The following is a 26,553-nucleotide window of genomic DNA, read 5'->3' as shown; positions in this document are numbered from 1 at the left end:
CGCACGATTCCTTGCACAAAAAGAAAATATATGTGTGTGATCAGATGAGCACAGGCCTTAGGGCATGTCTCATCTCAGAGCAACGGTTACAGGCTTGGCTCTGTGTACTTGGCTTGCTGTATGACATGGAGCCATAAGTACAGTTTGTGTATACCTAACTGTTTTGAACCTGTTTTACAGTAGAATGCTGTTTTTCAGCCATTTCTGAATACTCTATTCTACATGTAATGGTTGAATTACACATTTTAATGTTAACAACTACATAGTAACTCTAACTTGTCCTGAATCTGGTACCAGAGGCAGAATTCTGCCTGGACATGGATATTGTCATAGCCATGAAGGTAAAAAAAAAAAAAAGCATTTACGCTGTGTTTCATAATATGATGTACACAGAATCAGCTTCAGTGTATCCAGTCACCTGTCAAACAACATGGTAAAGCAAGTTGGATGTGTGTGTGTGTTCGTGTGCGCACACATTCGTTCCTTCGGTCATGCGTGTGTATTTGTGGGCATAACAGCTGATTCTTTTCAGACCCTAAAACAACATTTGATCAGAGTCCAGTGAAGGTCCTCATGGTGTTCAAAACAAACATGATCCTGTGGCTTTTAGTTCTCTGTTGTTTCAGGTTCTGGAATCAGGAGAGAGAGGTTTGTTACCTAGTAATAAAAAACCTTATCAAAGGCAGCGTGACGATAGTGTAATATTCTCACTGACAACGTGCATAAGGAACAGAGATAGCTGTGTGTTTTGGTTTGAACGCCAAAACGGCCATTGAAGCTGAATGCCTGAGTCTGAAGATAAAAACACTCACACACATGCATACATACAAACATACACAGACAGATCTGGGGGTCGATGGCGTCTATGACCCCCATACACTCTCGACTATAACACACACACACACACTTCCAGGCCTATTAATAAGTATGTGTTTGTGTCCTGAGGGGTCAAGTGGAATCCATTCCAACGGATAACCGTAATAGACCCAGGGAGCGGTCTGTGGCCTATGGCTGCCTCTGGCAAAACACTGCTTTAGATAAACCTCTCCCCTAGACGCTGATCTGGAGTCTGTTTGTCTGTTATCCGCCTAATGGCTCTGGGGAGGGTAAGCTGATCTTAGATCTGTGCTTTAGGGTAGCATTCAACTAGTCTGCTCTGTCAGCAACCGGTCTAGGAACAGATTTTCCCATCACTGTCAATCAAAACCTTAACTATTAGCATAATGTGAAGAGCTAAACCTGGGTCCGTAGTTAGGGGAACCATTTACCTTATTCATACAACGGATGTGTTCTAATCCTGATTGCTGACTGGTTAAAACTGCATTCTAGTCGGTGTCTATTCCACAAGTTACCACCAGCTAAATCTATGACGTTAAAATGCCTATTTACTCTGTTCCATCTGACTGAGCAATCCACTGTCTCATCAGCCCAGCCAGGCAATTTATAAACTTGATCTTCACTATAAAAAGCATCTATACATTATCTCACATTTTCTTTTCAACTAACATTTAGTTTTACAACAGCAGAGATTTGTATAAACCTTGTTTTCGGTCTCTCCAACATTTGCAACGTTGTTTCAATATTCAAATTCGATCTCCAGCCGTCCCATAGTAATGAACGTGTCGGGACAAGACAGGCCGGCAGGCAGCGTTTCTCAGACAGTCGAAATCATGAATCAGCTGCTGTCATTTTTATGGATATAAATAAAGAAATATCAATTGGAAAAAATGGTTAAACCAAATTAAAGTGCAGCTAGTTTTCAGTCTTTCGTGTTCCAGTTTGAAGTGATTGTGTTACAGTAGCTGTGTTGTTGGCTGGAGGTGGCTAGTTCATCTGAACAAGTGTCCTGATGTGAGAGCACAATTTCTATGCCAGGTGAAATGCGCCTCGTTAGCTCATTGCTATGAATGTATCCCAATAAATGTCAATAGAAAACAGCATAAACAAATGCAAATACAACTACTGTTGTTATTCTGGCTGCACTGTTTGACGTGACTATAAATTAGCCGTAGTTGGCTAGCTATCAAGCATGGGATAAGAACGTCGCGTCCATAGACACAGAACAAAAAGACTGAACGACTGTGTCGCTGGCAACCGAACCCATAGAACGAACGACCAGCCGGCTTGGGTAGCAACCCTAGATTTGTGGCACTATATCTCGTGGAAGGGTGACAGAGTATGAGTAAATTAATCAAAATAACGTTTTTAATTCAAATATGTCAATCATTATTTGAATATGTTGGTAAACCGTTGTATAAAAGTGATAATGCCCTTGAAGCCGGTGTTTGGAGGATATATTGGCACAGTTTGGAGGATATATTGGCACACTTCGTTTCGGGCCTAACAACACCCGTGCCAATATCCGCCAAACACCGGCTTCTCGGGCATTATCACTGAAGTGGGACCTGGCGGAGTGGGGTCAATGGAGCTTTGGTGGGTTAATTCAAGCTGTCTCCAACAGTAACATGGGCATGGTCTCTGTTCGATGACTGAGAGAATGTGCCAGTTTGACAGCTCATTTTAGCCAGGCCATTTGGAAGTGTTGGACTCGTTCTGAAGACACGGAAAGACGCATATTTGTAGAACCATCTGTGGAAAAGGTTCTAAATGGAACCTAAAAGGGTTCTCCTATGTGTACAGCCGAATAGAACCATTTTAGGTTCTAGAGAGCACCTTTTTTGTCTAAGAGTGTAGAGACTTGAAGCATTGTGCTGACTCACAATCCACCAGCTCTAAATATAACCGTCTGATACTGAGGAATCACATTTTCCAATAACGTAAAATTGTCTCTTTAAATATATCTATTTTTTAATGTGCTTTTCATCTATCGAAAACTGTTAGTCATAGACACACAACAACAACAAAGTGGACCGTCAGATATGACATTTTCAGATATTAAAGTGTTACAGAAATGTTGGAGAATACCTCTCAAAGCCTGTCCGTAGCCCACGATATCAACCAGGAGTTAGGCCTAAGCTGTAATGAAGCAGCATTCGCGCGATCCGGCTTCAATCTGTGCCTGGGACAGTGCGTTCAACCCTCTGATCCCAGGGTCTGTGAGGTTGAGGGGAAAAGTTGACAGAGTGAAGAAAGAGAGAGGGGGGGTTTAGCAAGAGAGAAATCAGAAATGTAGCTAGAGAGGGGGATGAAGAGACATCTATAGAGAAAGAGGGAGTGAGAGATGGAAGGAGAGAGAGATAGTAACAGTGGTCCTGGGTGTCTGTTGGCCCCAACCCTATTCTCTACCACGTCTAGTTTGGGTTCTTTGCGTTCCCCTCTGGATGCTTAATTAGACCTCGGCACAGAACAGCGCCAGAGTGGGATTTAACACCCGTCTCCAACATTCTTTCTCTTACAGAAAGAGAGAAAGGGAGACCGTGAGAGAAAAAGAGACAGTAAGAGAGACAGTGAGAGAAAAAGAGACAGTAAGGGAGACAGAAAGAGAGAAAAAGAGACAGTAAGGGAGACAGAAAGAGAGAAAAAGAGACAGTAAGGGAGACAGAAAGAGAGAAAGGGAGACAGTAAGGGAGACAGAAAGAGAGAAAGGGAGAAAGTGAGACAGTAAGAGACTGTCTCTCTCTCACTGTCTCCCATTCTCTCTTTCTGTCTCTTACTGCCTCCCATTCTCTCTTTCTGTCTCTTTGTCTCTCTTACCGCCTCTCTTTCTGTCTCTCTTACTGTCTCTTTCTCTCTCTTACTGCCTCCATTTCTCTCTTTCTGTCTCTCTTACTCTTGTTCTGTCTTTCTTACTCTCTGTCTCCCTTTCTCTCTTACGGTTTCCCTTTCTCTCTTACTGTCTCTCTTGCTGTCTCCTTGCTGTCTCTCTTGCTGTCTCTCATTCTGTCTCCCTTGCTGTCTTACTGTCTCCCTTTCTCTCTTACGGTTTCCCTTTCTCTCTTGCTGTCTCTCTTGCTGTCTCTCATTCTGTCTCCCTTGCTCACTTACTGTCTCCCTGTCTCTCTTACTGTCTCCCTGTCTCTCTTACTGTCTCCCTTTCTCTTACTGCCTCTCTTACTCTTACTGCCTCTCTTTATGTCTCTTACTGTCTCCCTTGCTTTCTTACTGTCTCTCTTGCTGTCTCTCATTCTGTTTCCCTTGCTCTCTTACTGTCTCCCTGTCTCTCATTCTGTTTCCCTTGCTCTCTTACTGTCTCCCTGTCTCTCATTCTGTTTCCCTTGCTCTCTTACTGTCTCCCTTGCTCTCTTACTGTCTCCCTTGCTCTCTTACTGTCTCCCTTGCTCTCTTACTGTCTCCCTTTCTCTTAATGCCTCTTACTCTTACTGCCTCACTTTGTCTCTCTTACTGTCTACCTTTCTATCTTACTGTCTACCTTTCTATCTTTCTGTCTCTCTTACTGGCTCACTTTTTCTCTCACTGTCTCCCCTTCTCTCTTTCTGTCTCTTACTGTCTCCCTTTCTCTTTCTGTCTCTCTTGCTGTCTCCTTTTTCTCTTTCTGTCTCTTACCGTCTCGTTCTGTCTCTCGTTCTGTCTATCTTACCATCTTTCTGTCTCTGTCTCCCTTTCTCTCTTTCTGTCTCAATTTCTCTCTTACGGTCTCCTTTCCTCCCTTTCTCTCTTACTGTCTCTTACCGTCTCTCTCTCATTATATCTCTCTTGCTGTCTCTCTTTCTGTCTCTCTTGCTGTCTTTCTGTCTCTCTTACTGTCTCCCTTTCTCTTGTTCTGTCTTTTGCTTGTCTCCCTTTCTGTCTCAATTTCTCTCTTACTGTCTCCTTTCCTCCCTTTCTCTCTTACTGTGTCCCTTTCTCTCTTACTGTCTCCCTTTCTCTTTACTGTCTCCCTTTCTCTTTTACTGTCTCCCTTTCTCTCTTACTGTCTCCCTTTCTCTCTTACTGTCTCCCTTTCTCTCTTACTGTCTCCCTTTCTCTCTTACTGTCTCCCTTTCTCTCTTACTGTCTCCCTTTCTCTCTTACTGTCTCCCTTTCTCTCTTACTGTCTCCCTTTCTCTCTTACTGTCTTTCTGTCTCTCTTTGTCTTTTTCTGTCTCTCTTTCTGTCTCTTTCTGTCTCTCTTTCTGTCTCTCTTTCTGTCTCTCTTTCTGTCTCTCTTTCTGTCTCTCTTTCTGTCTCTCTTTCTGTCTTCCTTTCTGTCTCTCTTTCTGTCTCTCTTACTGTCTTTCCCTCTTACCTTCTCCACTATCGCTGTGTATCTGTTTTACTCAATCATGTAATTTTTCCCCCTCTGGTGGTGAACAAGTTATTGTGCCCCTGATAAGCCTGATTAGCTCTGATAAAAGGATGCATCATTCAGACATAATTTTTGGACCCTTTGTTTCCTAACTATTTAATTCACAATACTGACGGTACAGGGCAGACATTTAATTTCACATCCAATGTGTGGGAAAAAAAGAGCATGCTTATTTAAGATGGTGAGGAAAGCACTTTTAAAGAACAACCGACAGATAAACAATAAGAAGTACTGTGTTAATGAACAGTCCAGCAGACATCAGCTGTGTAGCCGAGTGATCATAGGGTCCAATGAGCAGCAATAGATGAAACGGGGAGCCGTTCGGTAGTCGATTACTACGCTAGGTGAGCGCGAGACACGGCGTTCAGGAAGCTAGGGGCCGGGGATAGCAGATTGATCTACACCAACATCCACGACGCAGAGGCCGGTTGAGAGCACATCGGCCGAATTATGTCAGCAGACCAACAGACCAGTCGTGATGGATCGGCGGGGCTCCGTGTTGACAAAGGGTCCAGGCCAATTGGCAAGAGAGTCATTCTATTTTTATTTTTTTATAACCAGGAGATGGGCCTAGCTTCGAGGCTAGCTCGAGGCTAACTGGTGCATGCTTCTGGACAAGGGCGTTAGCCACAATAACCACTCGGTAGTAGCTAGCTAGCTGCGAAGATCTGATGTAATGGTCCAGCGCTTGTGGCAGGAATCCGGTGATGCAGTGAGGAAAAAAAGCAGTCTGATATGCTCAGGGCTGATATTGTGCTGTGCAGACTGGCAGGTATTATCCGGGCTAAAGCAGCTGGTGTCCGAGCTAAAGGTAAAGACCGCTAGCAAATCAAATCAATGTTTATTTGTCACGTGCGCCGAATACAACTGGTGTAGACCTTACAGTGAAATTCTTAATTACAGGCTCTAACCAATAGTCAAAAAGGTGTATGTAGTGTCTAACAATGACTAAATAGCTACTTGCTAATTAGCTGGCTAGCTGCTGATGGCTAGCCTCTGATGAAGGTTCCAGTTACAAGGTCTAAAAAATAGCAGATCCGTACCACATTGGGTGAGGCGGGTTACTGGAAGGTATATTTAATTTAAAAATGGAAAAAAATAGATTGAAATGTATACAGAAAACCCCCCAAAAAACGGAATATTTTTTACATGGGACAAATACAAACACGTCTTACTGTTGCGCCATCTTGGTGTATTTATCTTGGTGTCTAACCCTGTCAATCATGGATCATATATAGGGAAATAGAGTAACACAACAGTGTGTGTGTGTGTGTGTGTGTGTGTGTGTGTGTGTGTGTGTGTGTGTGTGTGTGTGTGTGTGTGTGTGTGTGTGTGTGTGTGTCAAACCGTGTCTCAGGGGTTGTAGAATAATGGATATTAATTATTCTGCTAACCCCATTGGCCCCCACCATGTCTCCAAATCTGGTTAACTGGATTTTGATTTATGATAAATGTCCTATAGAAAATAATGTACTTTTTACTCCATACATTTTCCCTGACACCGAAAAGTACTTGTTACATTTTGAATGGTTAGCAGGACAGGAAAATGGTCCAATTCACACAATTATCAAGAGAACATCCCTGGCATCTCAACTGCCTCTGATCTGTTGGACTCACTAAACAAATGCTTCATTTGTAAAGTGTCTGAATGTTGGAGTATAAATAAACTGTATAGAGTATAAATAAAATGTATAGAGTATAAATAAAATGTATAGAGTATAAATAAAATGTATAGAGTATAAATAAAATGGTGCTTAATATAAAGAATACAAAATTATTATTGCTACTTAGGTATATATTAGCAATTAAATGTACTTACATGTACATGCTTAAGTATATTTAAAACCAAATACTTTTTGACTTTTACTAAAGTAGGATTTTCCGGGGTGACTTTCATTTTAACTTGAGTCATTTTCAATTAAGGTATCTTTACTTTTACCCAAGTATGACACACACACACACACACACACACACACACACACACACACACACACACCTCAGACCCATGGATTTCATGCATGGCACGTCTACTGTGATATGCCAAGCATGGAACACTTCCTATCAGTGGTTATTTTGCGTAAACAAAGCTGGATACCAGAAATGCGCTGCGCAGTGTAGTTTGAAGAACACAAGCTAGGTTAGTGCCATTGTTTTGAAATGAAAGAACAATTTCCTTGCAGTTAATCCATGCAAATGTGAGTTGTTGTTTTTTTGTCTGACCAGTCATTGGTTGAAAGGGTAAGGACTGGGTTTAAAAGTTCATCCTAGATGTGTACGTCATTTTCACTTCACATTATTAGATTTGTTTATAACTCCCAACTAGGGTTGCACAATTCGGGGAACTTTCAATAAAAACCCCTGGTTTTCCAGAAATCCCGGTTGGAGGCTTCTAGAATCAGGAGAGAATAAGAAGGGAAAAAAAGGGAATTTATTGAAAGTTCCAGGAATTTTGCAACTCTACAGTCCCAACTTGTAAATATATATGTATCTGTGAGACTACAAAAAGCAAGTGTACATAAAATGTTCACAATTTTTAATTTTTTGATAATACAGTCTGTGTAGTTGGACAATAAACCCTAGTCTAGTTGTGTTAACCTGGCTGATGAGTTCAACGTGGTTTAAAGAAACTCCTGTTACAATACTGTATCTTATTGGCAACGAGTACATAGTTACTTAAATTATGACAGTGTAGCATGTCTAAAATGACCATTACATACTGGGTGGTTCGATCCCTGAATGCTGATTGGCTGAAAGCTGTGGTATATGAGACCATATACCACAGGTATGACAAAACGTTTATTTTTACTGATCTTATTACGTTACGTAACCAGTTTATAATAGCTATAAGGTACCTCTGGGGGTTGTGGTATATGGCCAATATACCAAGGGTAAGGGCTGTATGTCGTGCTTAAGAACAGCCCTTCGCCGTGGAATATTGGCCTTATTGCTTAATTATACTGCAGAGCATATGGGGGCCAGGTCATGCTGTACTACTGAACACAAACATAAATCATAAACCCAAGGTAATTAATCTATTTGTGAGGAGACACGCACACACACACACACACTTTAAAATCACATTACATTTTAAAGGGTTCACTCACACACACACACACACACACACACACACACACACACACACACACACACACACACACACACAGAGTTTCCGAGTTTCCAGACAGTTCAGATGAGACTTGTCACGTCCGTTGACACACAATTTAAGGGTATGATTAGTCCAGGGTGAACTCTACAGGAATCTCCCTCCCATGCTGTGTGTCAGACCCAACCACCAACCCTCCCTTTAAGCACCCTGGGTGGGTGGGTGGGTGTGTCCCCGTAAATATGTGTGTGTGTGCTTCACTCTTGTGTATGAATTCTTAGTCATTAAACCCAAACAGTGTTGTGCGTATGGTGGGGATAGCCAGGATAGAAACTGGAACGAGGAGACTGTGTGTTATTTACTTGGTGACACTGTAAGACCCTACAGGACTACCTGGCTGGTTTACCCACACAAAGGACTACCAGGCTGGTTTACCCACACAAAGGACTACCAGGCTGGTTTACCCACACAAAGGACTACCAGGCTGGTTTACCCACACAAAGGACTACCAGGCTGGTTTACCCACACAAAGGACTACCAGGCTGGTTTACCCACACAAAGGACTACCAGGCTGGTTTACACAAAGGACTACCAGGCTGGTTTACACAAAGGACTACCAGGATATTCTTCTACCTTGACTCTTTTTTCCCACACATTGGATGTGAAATTAAATGTCTGCCCTGTACCGTCAGTATTGTGAATTAAATAGTTAGGAAACAAAGGGTCCAAAAATTAAGTCTGAATGATGCATCCTTTTATCAGAGCTAATCAGGCTTATTAGGGGCACAATAACTTGTTCACCACCAGGGACAGTGGTGGGAACAGGACCCAGGGACAGTGGTGGGAACAGGACCCAGGGACAGTGGTGGGAACAGGACCCAGGGACAGTGGTGGGAACAGGACCCAGGGACAGTGGTGGGAACAGGACCCAGGGACAGTGGTGGGAACAGGACCCAGGGACAGTGGTGGGAACGGTTTACATGAGACATTTACCTTTAGGTCCTAAAGCAAAGCCTCTGGGAGTGTAATTGATCGAAGCAATGCCTCTGTAAGTGTAATTGGGTGAACTTGGGTTTATTTCACCTGAATTAAAGCAGGCCTTGAGGAGCTGTGAGTTGAGTGATGATAGCCTATATTTGAACACCCACCGCAGAAGCTTCGCTATTCGGCATCTTCCCAGCTAAGTAGCTGGGTTTTGTTGTTTGACTATTTGAAGAGAACTATGGCCTATCACTTGCAGCCCACCTCTTCTAATGGACTGTGGGAAAAGTGTGCAAATTTTACTAGCTGAAGAGTCAAAAATACTATTTTATTTATTTGTATTATTATTGAACCTTTATTAATAAAATATATATATTTTTACATATTGAGAGCTAGGTCTCTTTTACCAATGTGCCCTGTACATGCAACATAAATATACAAATTATACCCAAACATACAGTTGAAGTCGGAAGTTTACATACACCTTAGCCAAATACATTTAAACTCAGTTTTTCAGCTTTTAGGGCCTTCTTGCTCGCACAGGTCTGCCCACATATTTTCTTTGAGATTGAGGTCAGGGCTTTGTGATTGCCACTCCAATACCTTGACTTTGTTGTTCTTAAGCCGTTTTACCACAACTTTGGAAGTATGCTTGGGGTCATTGTCCATTTGGAAGACCCATTTACAACCAAGCTTTTAACTTCCTGACTGATGTCTTGAGATGTTGCTTCAATGTATCCACATAATCTTACCTCCTCATGACGCCATCTATTTTGTGAAGCGCACCAGTCCCTCCTGCACCCCCACAACATCATGTTGCCACCCCCGTGCTTCACGGTTTGGATGGTGTTCTTTGACTTGCAAACCTCCCCATTTTTCCCCCAAACATAACGATGGTCATTATGGCCAAACAGTTCTATTTTTGTTTCATCAGACCAGAGGACATTTCTCCAAAAAGTACGATCTTTGTCCCCATGTGCAGTTGCAAACCATAGTCTGGCTTTTTTATGGTGGTTTTGGAGTAGTGGCTTCTTCCTTGCTGAGCGGCCTTTCAGGTTATGTCAATATAGGACTCATTTTACTGTGGATATAGATACTTTTTACCTGTTTCCTCCAGCATCTTCACAAGGTCCTTTGCTGTTGTTCTGGGATTGATTTGCACTTTTCACACCAAAGTAAGTTAATCTCTAGGAGACAGATCACGTCTCCTTCCTGAGCGGTATGACGGCTGCGTGATCCCATGGTGTTTATACTTGTGTACAGATGAACGTGGTTCCTTCTGGCATTTTGAAATTGCTCCCAAGGATGAACCAGACTTGTTGAGGTCTACAATTGTTATTTTCTGAGGTCTTGGCTGATTTATTTTTATTTTCCCCATGATGTCAAGCAAAGAGGCACTTGAGTTTGAAGGTAGGACTTGAAATACATCCACAGGTACACCTCCAATTGACACAAATGATGTCAATTAGCTTATCAGAAGCTTCTAAAGCCATGACATAATTTTGGGGAATTTTCCATACTGTTTAAAGGCACAGTCAACTTAGTGTATGTAAACTTTTGTCCCACTGGAATTGTGATACAGTGAATTATAAGTGAAATAATCTGTCTGTAAACAATTGTTGGAAAAATTACTTGTGTCATGCACAAAGTTGATGTCCTAACCGACTTGCCAAAACTATAGTTCGTCAGCAAGAAATTTGTGGAGTGGTTGAAAAATGAGTTTTAATGACTCCAACCTAAGTGTATGTAAACTTCCGACTTCAACTGTACATATTGAAAATCAAAAACACAGTCATGGGAAGCACAAATAAAACATCCCATATCATCCAGAAAAACAGATACATTCCTCCACAAATACGTCCCCATTCAATATTTACATTTGCTCAAACGTCACCAGAACTTCAAACTAAAAGCAGATTTACCTGGCTCGGTGGAGACTCTAGGAACCTCAAGAATGAACCAATACTGGGAATGGGTTAGGCAACTCAGTAAGTTCATCAATATAGAGATCTACTGGTCTTTAGCGAAGGCCAGCAAAACTTTTGATACAGGGTGGAGTGATCAAAACTATCACCTGTAACAAAACGAAGGGCACTACGGTAGATGGCATCCAAAGTATAACATCCTGGCATTTAAACCATATTTGTTTTTGTTTTTTAATTCACTTACTATTAAAAAATTATATATATTTTAGCATACTGAGAATGCGTCATACGCGATTGCGTTTCCTGCTATTTGTTGATTTCGGAAAATATCCCGATATCTAATTGACCAGCTGTTGTCAAAGCCTAAATGAGTATGACATTCGGCCATTTAAAGTATACTCACACTCTATTACATTAAAAAAATTTGCATACTCAAACACCCTACTATTTATGACACAAGTATGGGTATTAGGACATGGCCATAGTCAGAGCAGTAACATATCCAGAAGATCAGAGGGAGTCTCCAGCCAGCAGTCCTCTTCTCCCTGGAAGGAGGAGCTACCAGAAACTTTAGCTCCTAGCCCCTCCCCACCGACGGCATAATTACCCACTAAAGGAGGGGCTAGTGGAACCTTGGGAGGGGCTATAGGAACCCTCAGTGGTTAGCTCCTCCCAGCAGAGGTATATCACTCCTCTCCCTCTGGAGTGGAGACTCAGAGCTACATGAGACCAAAGCCTGACTGTCTACCTCACTATCGGACTCCCACAGCTACCCAAGGGAGAGCGAGAGGAGTGAAGAGAGAGACCACTTTTTTTTTGTGTCTTTTCTTGTAGTAGCTGTTAACTGTTGTTAATGACGCGCGTTTGGACAGCTGTGGTCTCGGTCTCCGGTCCCAGGAAGGGCCAGGGGCATTAAAGTGAAAGTCTGTGCGTCTGTTCACTTTTTCTCTCCTGTACACTGGAACCATACAGTTAGCATCATGACTTTACTGGGCTCTGAACACTCCATACTGATACGAAGCAAGTTTAGATCAGGTAAGATCCTATCGTGTGTTTTCATGTCCACTCACCTATCAGAAGCATTTGTTCCACCCCTTGGACTGGCACTTTGTTGATATGTACTATATAAACATCCTCTCCTGATAATACAATGTTTGCACATGCATTCATTAAATGTTTATTTTTTTCAATGCCATTTGTCCATCAACTGTCAGTACTTGTATTTTATTTATAGTGAACAGTAGTACAGGTACATGCTTTTTGTATATTGCTTATCAAATCAAATGTTATTAATCACAAACACATATTTAGCAGATGTTATTGCAGGCGTAGCAAAATGCTTGTGTTCCTAGCTCCAACTGTGGAGTAATATTTAACAATACACACATCTAAAAAGTAAAATAATTGAATTAAGATATATAGAAAATTTAGGATGAGCAAAGTCGGAGTCCGGAGTATAAATGTATATACTGAGTATACAAAACATTAAGAACACCTGCTCTTTCCTTGACAGACTGACCAGGGAAATCCAGGTGAAAGCTATGATCCCTTGTTGATTTCACTTGTTGAATCCACTTCAATCAGTGTAGATGAAGGGGAGGAGACAGGTTAAAGAAGGATTTTTAAACATTGAGACAATTGAGACATGAATTGTGTATGTGTGCCATTCAGAGGGTGAATGGGCAAGACAAAACATTGGAGTGCCTTTGAACAGGGTATGGTAGTAGGTGCCAGGCACACCGGTTTGTCAAGAACTGCAACAGAATGGTCCACCACCCAAAGGACATCCAGCCAACTTGACACAACTGTGGGAAGCATTGGAGTCCACAATGGCCAGAATCCCTTTGGAACGTAGAGTCCAATGCCCTGACAAACTGAGGCTGTTCTGAGAGCAAAAAAGTGAGAGGTGCAACTCCATATTAGGAAGGTGTTCCTAATGTTTTGTATATATGTGATGGGATGTATAGACAATATGGACAGTATATGGATATGTATAGAATATGTAGTATATCTGAAGAATAGTATATGTATAGCAATAATTAAATAGAATAGACCTTGACTGGAATACAGTATATACATATGAAATGGGTAAAACAGTATGTAAACATTAAAGTGACCAGTGTTCCACGTCTGTGTACAGTACATAGGGCAGCAACCTCTAAGGTGCAGGGTTGAGTACCGGGTGGTAGCCGGCTAGTAACAGTGACTAAATTTCAGGGCAGGGTACTGGTCGGAGGCCAGCTAGTGATGCCTATTTAACAGTCTGATGGCCTTGAGTTGTTCAGTCTCTCAGTCCCAGCTTTGATGCACCTCTACTAACCTCGCCATTTGGATGGTAGCGTGGTGAAGATGCTATAGATGCTGTGGATGCTATAGGTACTATGGATGCTATAGGTGATATGGATGCTATATATGCTATAGATGCTATGGATGCTATGTATTTAATAGATGCTATAGGTACTATGGATGCTATAGATGCTATGTATTTAATAGATGCTATGGATGCTATAGATGCTATGTATTTAATAGATGCTATAGGTACTATGGATGCTATAGGTACTATGGATGCTATAGATGCTATGTATTTAATAGATGCTATAGGTACTATGGATGCTATAGATGCTATGTATTTAATAGATGCTATAGGTACTGTGGATGCTATAGATGCTATGCATTTAATAGATGATATGGATGCTATGTATTTAATAGATGATATGGATGCTATAGATGACATGGATGCTATAGGTACTATGGATGCTATAGATGCTACAGATGCTATGTATTTAATAGATGCTATGGATGCTATAGGTACTATGGATGCTATGTATTTAATAGATGCTATGGATGCTATAGGTACTATGGATGATAAAGATACTATGGATGCTATAGGTACTATGGATGCTATAGGTACTATGGATGCTATAGGTACTATGGATGCTATAGGTACTATGGATGCTATAGGTACTATGGATGCTATGTATTTAATATATGCTATGGATGCTATAGGTACTATGGATGCTATAGGTACTATGGATGCTATAGATGCTATAGATGCTATGTATTTAATAGATGCTATGGATGCTATAGGTACTATGGATGCTATAGGTACTATGGATGCTATGTATTTAATAGATGCTATGGATGCTATAGGTACTATGGATGCTATAGGTACTATGGATGCTATAGGTACTATGGATGCTATAGGTACTATGGATGCTATAGGTACTATAGGTACTATGGATGCTATAGATGCTATGTATTTAATAGATGCTATGGATGCTATAGGTACTATGGATGATAAAGATACTATGGTGTGTGGGTGACAATTACTTGTTGGTGAGACGCTGGTAAAAGCAAACACACGTGGGTATGGTTTGGTGTCAATCCTATTTACATTTAGTTTATTCTGATAGAGATTAGTGGTAGGTTAAAGGTTATCATCATTAGGCTGTGATGAGAGCGGTGTGTGTCCTAACCTGCCTGTGTAAGAACAGTGTGGACTACAGCACTGATTTAAATCCCTCTAACACACTACAGCTCTCTCTCTTTCTCTTTCTCTCTCTCTGAATTGAAATGTAAATTTCAGGTTTTTATTGGCATGGAAAACATGTGTTTACATTGCCAAAGCAAGTGAAATAAACAACACAAAGTGAACCGTAGACATTACACTCACAAACATTTCAAAATAATAAAGACATTTCAAATATCAAATTATGTCTATATACACTGTAATCATATTAAAGTATATTTACATTTACATTTAAGTCATTTAGCAGATGCTCTTATCCAGAGCGACTTACAAATTGGTGCATTCACCTTATGACATCCAGTGGAACAGCCACTTTACAATAGTGCATCTAAATCTTTTAAGGGGGGGGTAGAAGGATTACTTTATCCTATCCTAGGTATTCCTTAAAGAGGTGGGGTTTCAGGTGTCTCCGGAAGGTGGTGATTGACTCCGCTGTCCTGGCGTCGTGAGGGAGTTTGTTCCACCATTGGGGGGCCAGAGCAGCGAACAGTTTTGACTGGGCTGAGCGGGAACTGTACTTCCTCAGTGGTAGGGAGGCGAGCAGGCCAGAGGTGGATGAACGCAGTGCCCTTGTTTGGGTGTAGGGCCTGATCAGAGCCTGGAGGTACTGAGGTGCCGTTCCCCTCACAGCTCCGTAGGCAAGCACCATGGTCTTGTAGCGGATGCGAGCTTCAACTGGAAGCCAGTGGAGAGAGCGGAGGAGCGGGGTGATGTGAGAGAACTTGGGAAGGTTGAACACCAGACGGGCTGCGGCGTTCTGGATGAGTTGTAGGGGTTTAATGGCACAGGCAGGGAGCCCAGCCAACAGCGAGTTGCAGTAATCCAGACGGGAGATGATAAGTGCCTGGATTAGGACCTGTGCCGCTTCCTGTGTGAGGCAGGGTCGTACTCTGCGGATGTTGTAGAGCATGAACCTACAGGAACGGGCCACCGCCTTGATGTTAGTTGAGAACGACAGGGTGTTGTCCAGGATCACGCCAAGGTTCTTAGCGCTCTGGGAGGAGGACACAATGGAGTTGTCAACCGTGATGGCGAGATCATGGAACGGGCAGTCCTTCCCGGGAGGAAGAGCAGCTCCGTCTTGCCGAGGTTCAGCTTGAGGTGGTGATCCGTCATCCACACTGATATGTCTGCCAGACATGCAGAGATGCGATTCGCCACCTGGTCATCAGAAGGGGGAAAGGAGAAGATTAATTGTGTGTCGTCTGCAAAGCAATGATAGGAGAGACCATGTGAGGTTATGACAGAGCCAAGTGACTTGGTGTATAGCGAGAATAGGAGAGGGCCTAGAACAGAGCCCTGGGGGACACCAGTGGTGAGAGCGCGTGGTGAGGAGACAGATTCTCGCCACGCCACCTGGTAGGAGCGACCTGTCAGGTAGGATGCAATCCAAGCGTGGGCCGCGCCGGAGATGCCCAACTCGGAGAGGGTGGAGAGGAGGATCTGATGGTTCACAGTATCGAAGGCAGCCGATAGGTCTAGAAGGATGAGAGCAGAGGAGAGAGAGTTAGCTTTAGCGGTGCGGAGCGCCTCCGTGATACAGAGAAGAGCAGTCTCAGTTGAATGACTAGTCTTGAAACCTGCCTGATTTGGATCAAGAAGGTCATTCTGAGAGAGATAGCAGGAGAGCTGGCCAAGGACGGCACGTTCAAGAGTTTTGGAGAGAAAAGAAAGAAGGGATACTGTTCTGTAGTTGTTGACATCGGAGGGATCGAGTGTAGGTTTTTTCAGAAGGGGTGCAACTCTCGCTCTCTTGAAGACGGAAGGGACGTAGCCAGCGGTCAGGGATGAGTTGATGAGCGAGGTGAGGTAAGGGAGAAGGTCTCCGGAAATGGTCTGGAGAAGAGAGGAGGGGATAGGGTCAAGCAGGCAGGTTGTTGGGCGGCCGGCCGTCACAAGACGCGAGATTTCATCTGGAGAGAGAGGGGAGAAAGAGGTCAGAGCACAGGGTAGGGCAGTGTGAGCAGAACCAGCGGTGTCGTTTGACTTAGCAAACGAGGATCGGATGTCGTCGACCTTCTTTTCAAAATGGTTGACGAAGTCATCTGCAGAGAGGGAGGAGGGGGGGGGAGGATTCAGGAGGGAGGAGTATGTGGCAAAGAGCTTCCTAGGGTTAGAGGCAGATGCTTGGAATTTAGAGTGGTAGAAAGTGGCTTTAGCAGCAGAGACAGAGGAGGAAAATGTAGAGAGGAGGGAGTGAAAGGATGCCAGGTCCGCAGGGAGGCGAGTTTTCCTCCATTTCCGCTCGGCTGCCCGGAGCCCTGTTCTGTGAGCTCGCAATGAGTCGTCGAGCCACGGAGCGGGAGGGGAGGACCGAGCCGGCCTGGAGGATAGGGGACATAGAGAGTCAAAGGATGCAGAAAGGGAGGAGAGGAGGGTTGAGGAGGCAGAATCAGGAGATAGGTTGGAGAAGGTTTGAGCAGAGGGAAGAGATGATAGGATGGAAGAGGAGAGAGTAGCGGGGGAGAGAGAGCGAAGGTTGGGACGGCGCAATACCATCCGAGTAGGGGCAGTGTGGGAAAATAAATGAACATCAATATGGGCTGTATTTACAATGTTGTTTGTTCTTCACTGGTTGCCCTTTTCTTGTAGCAACAGGTCACACATCTTGCTGCTGTGATGGCAACATTACACATTCAGAATTTTCAAAACAATAAAGACATTACATATGTCATATTACGTATATATACAGTGTTGCAACGATGTACAAATGGTTAAGGGTACACTAGGGAAAAAAAATAAGCATAAATATGGGTATTATTTACACTGGTTTGTTCTTGTGGCAACAGGTCACAAATCTTGCTCCTGTGATTGTACACTGTGGAATTTCACCCAGTAGATATGGGAATTTATCAAAATAATATATTTTTTTCAAATTATTTGTGGGTCTGTGTAATCTGAGGGAATTATATCTCTCTAATATGGTCATACATTTGTCAGGAGGTTAGTAAGTGCAGCTCAGTTTCCACCTTTTTTGTGGGCAATGTGCACATAGCCTGTCTTCTCTTGAGAGCCAGGTCTGCCTTCGGTAGCCTTCTCAGTAGCAATGCTCACTGTACATAGTCAAAGATGTTCTTAATTTTGGGTCAGTCACAGTGGTCAGGTATTCTGCCACTGTGCACTCCCCGGGACCACCCATCTGTTATGCACACATGACTGTAAGTCCAAATAAATGGCATATATTATTATTATTATATTATTATATATTCTGCCACTGTTCACTCTCTGTTTAGGGCCAAATAGCATTCTAGTTTTCTCTCTTTTTTTGTAAGTTCTTTCAAATGTGAAGTAATTATTTTTTTGTTTTGTCATGATTTGGTTGGGTTTAATTGTTTTGCTGTCCTGGGGATCTGTGGGGTGTGTTTGTGAACAGAGCAAGAGCAAGACAAACTTGCTTAGGGACTCTTCTTCAGATTCATATCTCTGTATGTGATGTATTTGTTATGGAAGGTTTGGGAATCACTTCCTTTTAGGCGGTTGTAGAATTGAAGCTCTCTTTTCAGGATTATGAAAATTAGCGGGTGTCAACCTAATTCTGCTCTGCAGGCATTATTTTGTGTTTTACGTTGTACACTGAGGATAATTTTTGCAGAATTCTGCATGCAGAGTCTCAATTTGGTAGTTTTCCCATTTTGTGAATTCTTGGTTGGTGAGCGGACCCCAGACCTCACAACCAAAAAGGGCAATGGGATCTATGACTGATTCAAGTATTTTTAACCAGATCTTAATTGGTATGTTGAATTTTATGTTCATTTTGAAGGCATAAAAGACTCTTGCCTCTTAGATAGTTCACAGCTTTGTGGAAGTTACCTGTGTGGCTTCATGTTTAGGCCAAGGTATGTGTCGTTTTTTAGGGCAACGGTGTCTAGATGGAATTTATATTCGTGGTCCTGGCAACTGGACTTTTTTCCAGAACACCATTATTTGTCTTACTGAGATTTTCTGTCTGTGCCCAGGTCTGACAGAATCTGTGCAGAAGATCTAGGTGCTACTGTAGGCCCTCCCTTTGTTGTGGACAGAAGCACCAGATCATCAGCAAACAGTAGGCATTTGACTTCAGATTCTAGTAGGGTGGGTGCTGCAGACTGTTCTAGTGCCATCGCCAATAGTTGATATATATATGTTGAAGAGGGTGGGGCTTAAGCTGCATCTCCGTCTCATCTCCAGGCCCTGTGGAAATACATGTTTTTTGTCCATTTTAACCGCACACTTATTGGATTTTATAATGTCGTATGCTTTTCCCCCAACATCACTTTGCATCAATTTGTATAGCAGACACTCATGCCAAATTGAGTCTCAAGCTTTTTTGAAATCAACAAAGAAGATTGCATTTGTTTTGGTTTGTTTGTTTGTCAATTAGTGTGTGCAGGGTGAATACGTGGTCTGTCGTACGGTAATTTGGTATAAAGCCAAATTGGCATTTGCTCGGTTAATGAATATGCAGAGGAGTTTTCCCAAGGTTGCTGTTGACAGATATCCCACGGTGGTTATTGGGGTCAAATTTGTTTCCACTTTGGTGATCAGTCCTTGGATCCAAATATTGGGGAAGATGCCAGAGCTGAGGATGATGTTAAAGAGTTTAAGTATAGCCAATTGGAATTTGTGGTCTGTATATTTTATAATTTAATTTAGGATACCATCAACCCCACAGGCCTTTTGGGGTTGGTTAATTTTCTTAGGTTGTCTGCTTAAAATGTTTAGACTTGTTTTATTTGATAGGGAAGCTGAGTGGTCAAATATACTGTTTAGGTTTTCTACTGACAGGTTTACACCTTCACTATTACAGTGAAACCTTTTGTCCAGGGAATTATCAAGAAGGGATTGAATTTGTTGTTGCCTAATTGTTATTTGGTAGATTGTCATACTACTTTCCTTCCATCTATAGCATTTCTCAATATTATTCAGTTCTTTTGGCCTTGATTTCTCATGATTGAGCATAGCTCTGTTCAAGTAGTGTGATTTTGCTGTGATCTGTTAGGGGTGTCAGTGGACTGACTGTGAACACTCTAAGAGACTCTGGGTTGAGGTCAGGGATAAAGTAGTGCCAAGTCTCTCTCCCTGTCTCTCTCTCTCTCTCTGAAGGGGGTGTTAAATGTTAGCCAGAGCTACAGCCAGTCTAATGCTTGGGTCTTTCTCCCTGCCCTGCTCAGTCACAGTTTATTTGTTTGATACACACAGTTTACAGTCAAGCAGCATTTTATCAAGTGATTCATTTCACTGAAAACAAAGAGTAAGGAACATCACCACTTAAAATGCTCTTACCAACTTTTTTTCTCTCTCGCTCTTCAGTGCAATCTCTGTGCTCGGTACGGTAATTGCTTACCAGCAATCACAGGCTAAATTGCGCTTTCCCTCAGTGTTGTTTAAACCAACGCCCACGCAGTGGGAAATGACCTCTGGAGGGAGGGAGAGAGGGAGAGAAGGGTTGGAGTCATTGCAGTGTATGACCGGGGGGAGAGACTTTCACAGGAGCGTTCGCTGTGACACAAACACTATGCTTATAGGCCGGTTATTAATGCCATGCAGATGTCGGGAGACTGTTCAGTCTTACATGCTGGGTCACAGAGAGAGAGACAGAGTCACATCACTCTGAGCCTGGCTGAGGTTATTACTGTTGGTGACGTGGGTGTTTTGCGACGTTTCCTTAGACCTTTCATATACTGTATGTTATTTGTATGAAGTTAAAGTACGAAGGCCAGTCGATGGAAATGGATAGCTTGATGTCGTGAGGACAATACATTCACGCAGTTAACATGTTTATTTAGTGGCCTATGCAGTAATCAAACACACAACTCTGCTATTGCCAGCTCCATGCTCACACCAACAACAGTAAGCTATGGGAACCACTACTGGTATTTTAACAGCGAGAGATGAGGGTCTCAGAGTGGTCCCAGGAGACGTTTGTGTGGTTTCCTTCTCTCTAGTATTACATAACTCTCAGAGAAGTTGAAGTTGTATACTGAAGAAACATATAAACACGATGTGTAAAGTTTTGGTCCCACGTTTCATCCCAGAAATGTTCCATACGCACAAAAAAGCAAATTTCTCTCACATTGTATGCACACATGTGTTAATATACTTGTTAGTGAACATTTCTCCTTTGCCAAGATTATCCATCCACCTGACAGGTGTGGCATATCAAGAAGCTGATTAAACGGCATGATGATTACACAGGTGCACCTTGTGCTGGGGGGCAATAAAAGGCCATTCTAAAATGTACAATTTTGTCACACAATACAGTGCCACAGATGTCTCAAGTTTTGAGGGAGTGTGCAACTGGCATGCTGATTGCAGGAATGCCCACCAGAGACGTTGCCTGAGAATGTAATGTTAATTTCTCTACCATAAGCCACCTTCAACTTCGTTTTAGAAAATTAGGCAGGATGTCCAACCGGCCTCACAACCGGGGGGGGGAGGGGGCTTATTCTGATTGGCTGGGCCTGGTTCCCAAGTGGGTGTGCCTATGCCCGCCCAGGTCCACCCATGGCTGCGCCCCTGCCCATTCATGTCAATTGACTGATTTTCTTCTATGAACTGTAACTCTGTAAAATCTTAGAAATTGCATTTATATTTTTGTTCAGTGTATATATTATGTCAACACTATATCAAGGCTAGTGGCGGTTGGTGCCGTTCAAGAAGGGATGACTATAAAACAATTTATGAACATGGCCTCATTTTTATTACATCACATAGCATACCTGTCATTCACATTCCATTCACCCAGTTCAGTGTAACATTGATAGGATTAGGCTACTACATGATACTCCAATTTTCCCTATACCCATCACGAGGTTGCTACAATTTAGCCTATGGATGAAATCGGTGCAAAGACCGAATGGAATAATCAGGTAAACAATGAACTACCCTGCATGAATCTGCAAGTAGCTAACCAACCAGGTTCAATGTTAGCTAGCTAACATTAGGCTATAACTAGCCTGGCAAATGGCTCTGAGATACGAATAATACGTTCATACACGTAACTTTAGCTAGCTAGCCAACCAGCTAACATTAGCTAGCTAGCTAACAGTACACTTTAACTTGAAATGAAAATGACTTTCTGTCAAAATTAGAAACGTGTATTATCTGAAATGTAGCTAGCATGGATGGATGCCTCTCCCTGTCACAGATGCCATGGTTGCCCTTAGTTTGAAGAAGTTTTATCCATCTCCTTAGCTATCATACTCTAATTCCACTGATTTCAAAACTCGATCCTCCAGAAAGTGGAGAGCAGCACTTGTGCAGTTCTTCTACGTTAGACAGGATTACCTAGACATACTGGCCAGCTCAAAAAGACAGAAACGTGCTATATGGCAGACCAACCCGAACTCATCTCTCGGCATGTCTAGCTCATTCATTATCTCAGCCAATCATGTCTAGCTCATTCATTATCTCAGCCAATCATGTCTAGCTCATTCATTATCTCAGCCAATCATGGCAATGGTCATGGTGGGAAGGTTGCTGTTTTTTTACATTTGTATTTATAGATGGCATACACTGCCTCTATTGTTTTTAAGTTTACTTTCAAACGGCTCTCCTGTGAAGTAGTGACCTGCAACATACGCCTAGTTTCCTGAAACGGGTCACATTTGTCCTCTGCTGCCTCTGGAGAGTTTCATGGCATATAAATGCCAGGTTGTTGTAAACCCTGATTTAAGCTTCCAGTAGCTTCCACCTGTTTTGTTGTATGGAATACGAAGCTTTCATAATTAAAGGTGTATTTTCTCTCACCCTGAATTGTGTGTTAACAGTACTGTAGCGTTGGTGTTTTTTCAATGCCATCTCTGTGTGACTGCAGAGGGCCAGGTGATAATAAAGCAAGGTTCAGAGCCAACTGTTACACACTGACAAGCAGCAATAATCACCGAGGATGGATCTGATGAGGATGTGCCCCAGTGACATAAATGAAACAGTCTGTTGATGGTGTGTTTATCTACGTTTATCTGAAAGAGAGAGGGAGAAACATCTCAAGTTAGTGGGATGTTAGAGATCGTAGTCTTGTTTAGGCAACTGCGACAAAGTTGGCCATTATCTCGTGCACATGAAAATGTTTCTTGAAGTCAGGAACAGTTTTACTCCAAAATGGAGAATTTATTTGAATAAATAGACAAATACACCAATGGTTAAAATCATGCTGAAAGGATAAAACAAGAATCAAAAGGTAAGAGCATAAAATCTGTTGCACATGCTCTCCTCTACCCTTTCCTTCAGCTACTTACGCTGCCTCTTTCTCTACAAACGCATATACACATTCAATCAACTCAAATTGGTGGGAGAGGCTACAATTATCTCATTAGCCAATCCTGACTCAACACATTTTTTTCACACAGATTCAATTAACACACTTGACTGTAGCAGATTACATGGTGAATTAGTCCAACGCTCTAACCACTAGGCTACCCTGCCGCCCCAATGTATGATTCTTTAGGTGAGGATGTCCAATCACAGGAACTCCTCTTTAGAGGAACTAAACCCTTTGACCTCTCCAGGAGCATGGCAGCTGATTTGACAACAGGTCGTTATGACTGTGTTATGAGATATTATATTTATGCGATATTGTATTTATAGATTCATGAGGTATTAATACTATTGAATTTCAACCTGGCTAGGGTCCAGTGGGGTAGGCATTTGATCCATTGACAGAAAGAGAGAGATATTCAAAAGTGATTTGAAAGGTTAGTATAATGAAAAAATAGTTTGCACTGTGACATGTTTTGTCCCAGCGTCTAGTCAAAGCGAATGGCTGTGCTGCTGCCAAACTGTAAATCTCAAGCAGATGTTTAGAGAATGATGTAATTATGTAACGGAGGTAGATGAGAGGACGGAGAGATAAAGCCGACACACACACACACACACACATACCTCAAGCATCGCTCGGTATGTGTCCAGTGTTGACAGTGTGACATTGTTCAAACATGCCCCCGTGGTGTATTGATGAAACAGAACCGTGAAACTACATAGCAGCTCTGTCCATTCAACGGTCCACTATAGACTCTGAGCCATCCCAGAGTGACGAGAGAAACCGAGATAATCATCACGTCACACTCAACCAGTTCTCAACCAGTCTCACGTCATAGTTAGACATTTATCCATGTTGTTACAAACATCACATTTCAAAGTGTTTTAAGCTTTAGTTCTGGCGTCATCTCTGAAATCTTAACATTAGGCATTAACTCTGAATGGTTAAGGTTTGGGAATACCCTTAAAAACTGGATTCGAAACTTGCTACCTTTGGAATCCGAGGCAAATGCTTACGCCCATCCGCCATCCCTGTCCACAATGCCAACAAACTAGGTTTCCCCTAGTGAGTGGTTTCCACATCTCTCCCTACATGGATTGACGTTGAATACTGACTTGAATCACGGGTGACCTGGCTGATCATCTCAGCTGGAGGGTCCCGTTGTGAGACCTCTTCTGCAGGGGAGCACAGAACACACACGTGCACACTGACATGGGGTTAACGGGCGTCTACGACCCCCACACACACACCAGACTCCACACACACACACAAGGGTTCTTTGGATGGAGGCTAAGGGAGGATCGGCAGACGAGGGCCAGTGTGTGTGTGTCAGAGCACAGACAGACCACACACTGCCTAGCAGATCTAAGGCCAGGAGGGAGCTGTGTTTATCATTCCTTACATCCTGTTCACAGAAATATGTCAGCCCACAGCATAATTCTTTACTTTGTGTGTCTCTGCGACTATTCTATGCACACAGAGATTGGCATGAGGCTTGTGTTTTATTTGTTTAACACAGAAATATGTCAGCCCACAGCATAATTTTTTTACTTTGTGTGTCTCTGCAACTATTCTATGCACACAGAGATTGGCATGAGGCTTGTGTTTTATTTGTTTAACCCTTATTTTACCACATTTACAGCAATGACCTGGGAAATAGTTATAGCAGAGAGGAATGGGATGAATCAGCCAATTGGAAGCTGGGGATGATTAGGTAGCCTTGAGGGCCATATTGGGGATTTAGCCAGGACACCAGGGTTAACACCCGTACAATAAGTGCCATGGGATCTTTACTGACCGCAGAGAGTCGACAGACGTTTAAAGTCCCATCTGAAAGACGGTACCCTACACAGGGCAATGTCCCCAATCACTACCCTGGGTCATTGGGATATTAATTTTTTTTAGACCAGAGGGAAGAGTGCATCCTACTGGTCCTCCTGCACCAATTCCAGCAGCATCTGGTCTCCCATCCAGGGACCGACCAGGACCAACCCTGCTTAGCTTTAGAGGCAAGACAGAAGTGGGATAGAAGATGGTGGCATGCTGCTGCATTTTTCAGGATGTTAATGTAGCATCAGAACTTTGAGAACTTTCATACAATGATTTTGGTTCATGATTTGTCAAACCCAGTTCTCTCACCGGCACACAACCATAGCAATACTTTCTCTGCTGAAATTAGAATAGTTTCTCAACCCTTCTGTATCTGCTTCCCCCACCCTTTCCTTCCCTCCCTCATCTCTCTGTCTCTCTCCCTCCCTCATCTCTCTGTCTCCCTCCTCCATCTCCCCCCTGTAGTTCTGCAGTTCAGACTCCAGCAGAGGAGGACTGGAAAGCAGCTTGCAGACCAGGGAATCATGCCTCGTGAGTAACACTTTTACATACACGTGCAAGTGTGCGTGCACACAAACACACACACCTCTCAGCCACCAACGTGACAAGTGTGTCTCATAAGCGTGTGTGACACCATGTACTGCATTACTAGAGAGAGAGAGAGTGGGACACCATGTACTGCATAACGAGAGAGAGAGAGAGAGAGAGAGAGAGAGAGAGAGAGAGAGAGAGAGAGAGAGAGAGAGAGAGAGAGAGAGAGAGAGAGAGAGAGAGAGAGAGAGAGAGAGAGAGAGAGAGAGAGAGAGAGAGAGAGAGAGAGAGAGAGAGAGAGAGAGAGAGAGAGAGAGAGAGAGAGAGAGAGAGAGAGAGAGAGAGAGAGAGAGAGAGACCATGTACTGCATTACTAGAGAGAGAGAGAGAGAGAGAGAGAGAGAGAGAGAGAGAGAGAGAGAGACCATGTACTGCATTACTAGAGAGAGAGAGGACACCATGTACTGCATTACTAGAGAGAGAGAGAGAGAGACACCATGTACTGCATTACTAGAGAGAGAGAGAGAGAGGTACTGCATTACAGAGAGAGAGAGGGACACCATGTACTGCATTACTAGAGAGAGAGAGAGAGAGAGAGGACACATGTACTGCATTACTAGAGAGAGAGAGAGAGAGGAGACACCATGTACTGCATTACTGTAGATTACTAGAGAGAGAGAGAGAGGGACACCATGTACTGCATTACTAGAGAGAGAGAGAGAGAGAGGGACACCATGTACTGCATTACTAGAGAGAGAGAGAGAGAGAGAGAGAGAGAGGGACACCATGTACTGCATTACTAGAGAGAGAGAGAGAGAGAGAGAGAGAGAGAGGGACACCATGTACTGCATTACTAGAGAGAGAGAGAGAGAGAGAGAGAGAGAGAGGGACACCATGTACTGCATTACTAGAGAGAGAGAGACCATGTACTGCATTACTAGAGAGAGAGAGAGAGATAGAGAGAGAGAGAGTGGGACACCATGTACTGCGTTACTAGAGAGAGAGAGAGAGAGAGAGACCATGTACTGCATTACTAGAGAGAGAGAGAGAGAGAGAGAGAGAGAGAGAGACACCATGTACTGCATTACTAGAGAGAGAGAGAGAGAGAGACCATGACTGCATTACTAGAGAGAGAGAGAGGGACACCATGTACTGCATTACTAGAGAGAGAGAGAGAGAGAGGAGACCATGTACTGCATTACTAGAGAGAGA

The 26,553-nt window shown here is 43.0% G+C and overlaps 1 protein-coding gene across 6 annotated transcripts in view; it reads left to right on the top strand.

Annotated features, from left to right (window-relative positions):
* Positions 1-26,553, top strand: part of LOC124048092 (myocardin-like) — a 143,839-nt gene that overhangs the window by 92,959 nt on the left and 24,327 nt on the right. For 5 of the 6 annotated variants that reach the window (XM_046368523.1, XM_046368522.1, XM_046368520.1 and 2 more), the window contains exon 4: positions 25,276-25,341. In XM_046368523.1, coding sequence (XP_046224479.1) covers positions 25,276-25,341 — 66 coding nt within the window. Of the gene's footprint in view, positions 1-11,946; positions 12,251-25,275; positions 25,342-26,553 lie in introns of those variants that run through there. The other variant, XM_046368521.1, reaches the window with a different exon arrangement.

Source organism: Oncorhynchus gorbuscha, linkage group LG11, assembly GCF_021184085.1.
Source record: "Oncorhynchus gorbuscha isolate QuinsamMale2020 ecotype Even-year linkage group LG11, OgorEven_v1.0, whole genome shotgun sequence".
Lineage (NCBI taxonomy): Eukaryota > Metazoa > Chordata > Actinopteri > Salmoniformes > Salmonidae > Oncorhynchus > Oncorhynchus gorbuscha.
The sequence above is the reverse complement of the archived record's forward strand: the minus strand, read 5'-3'. Positions and strand labels throughout refer to the sequence as shown.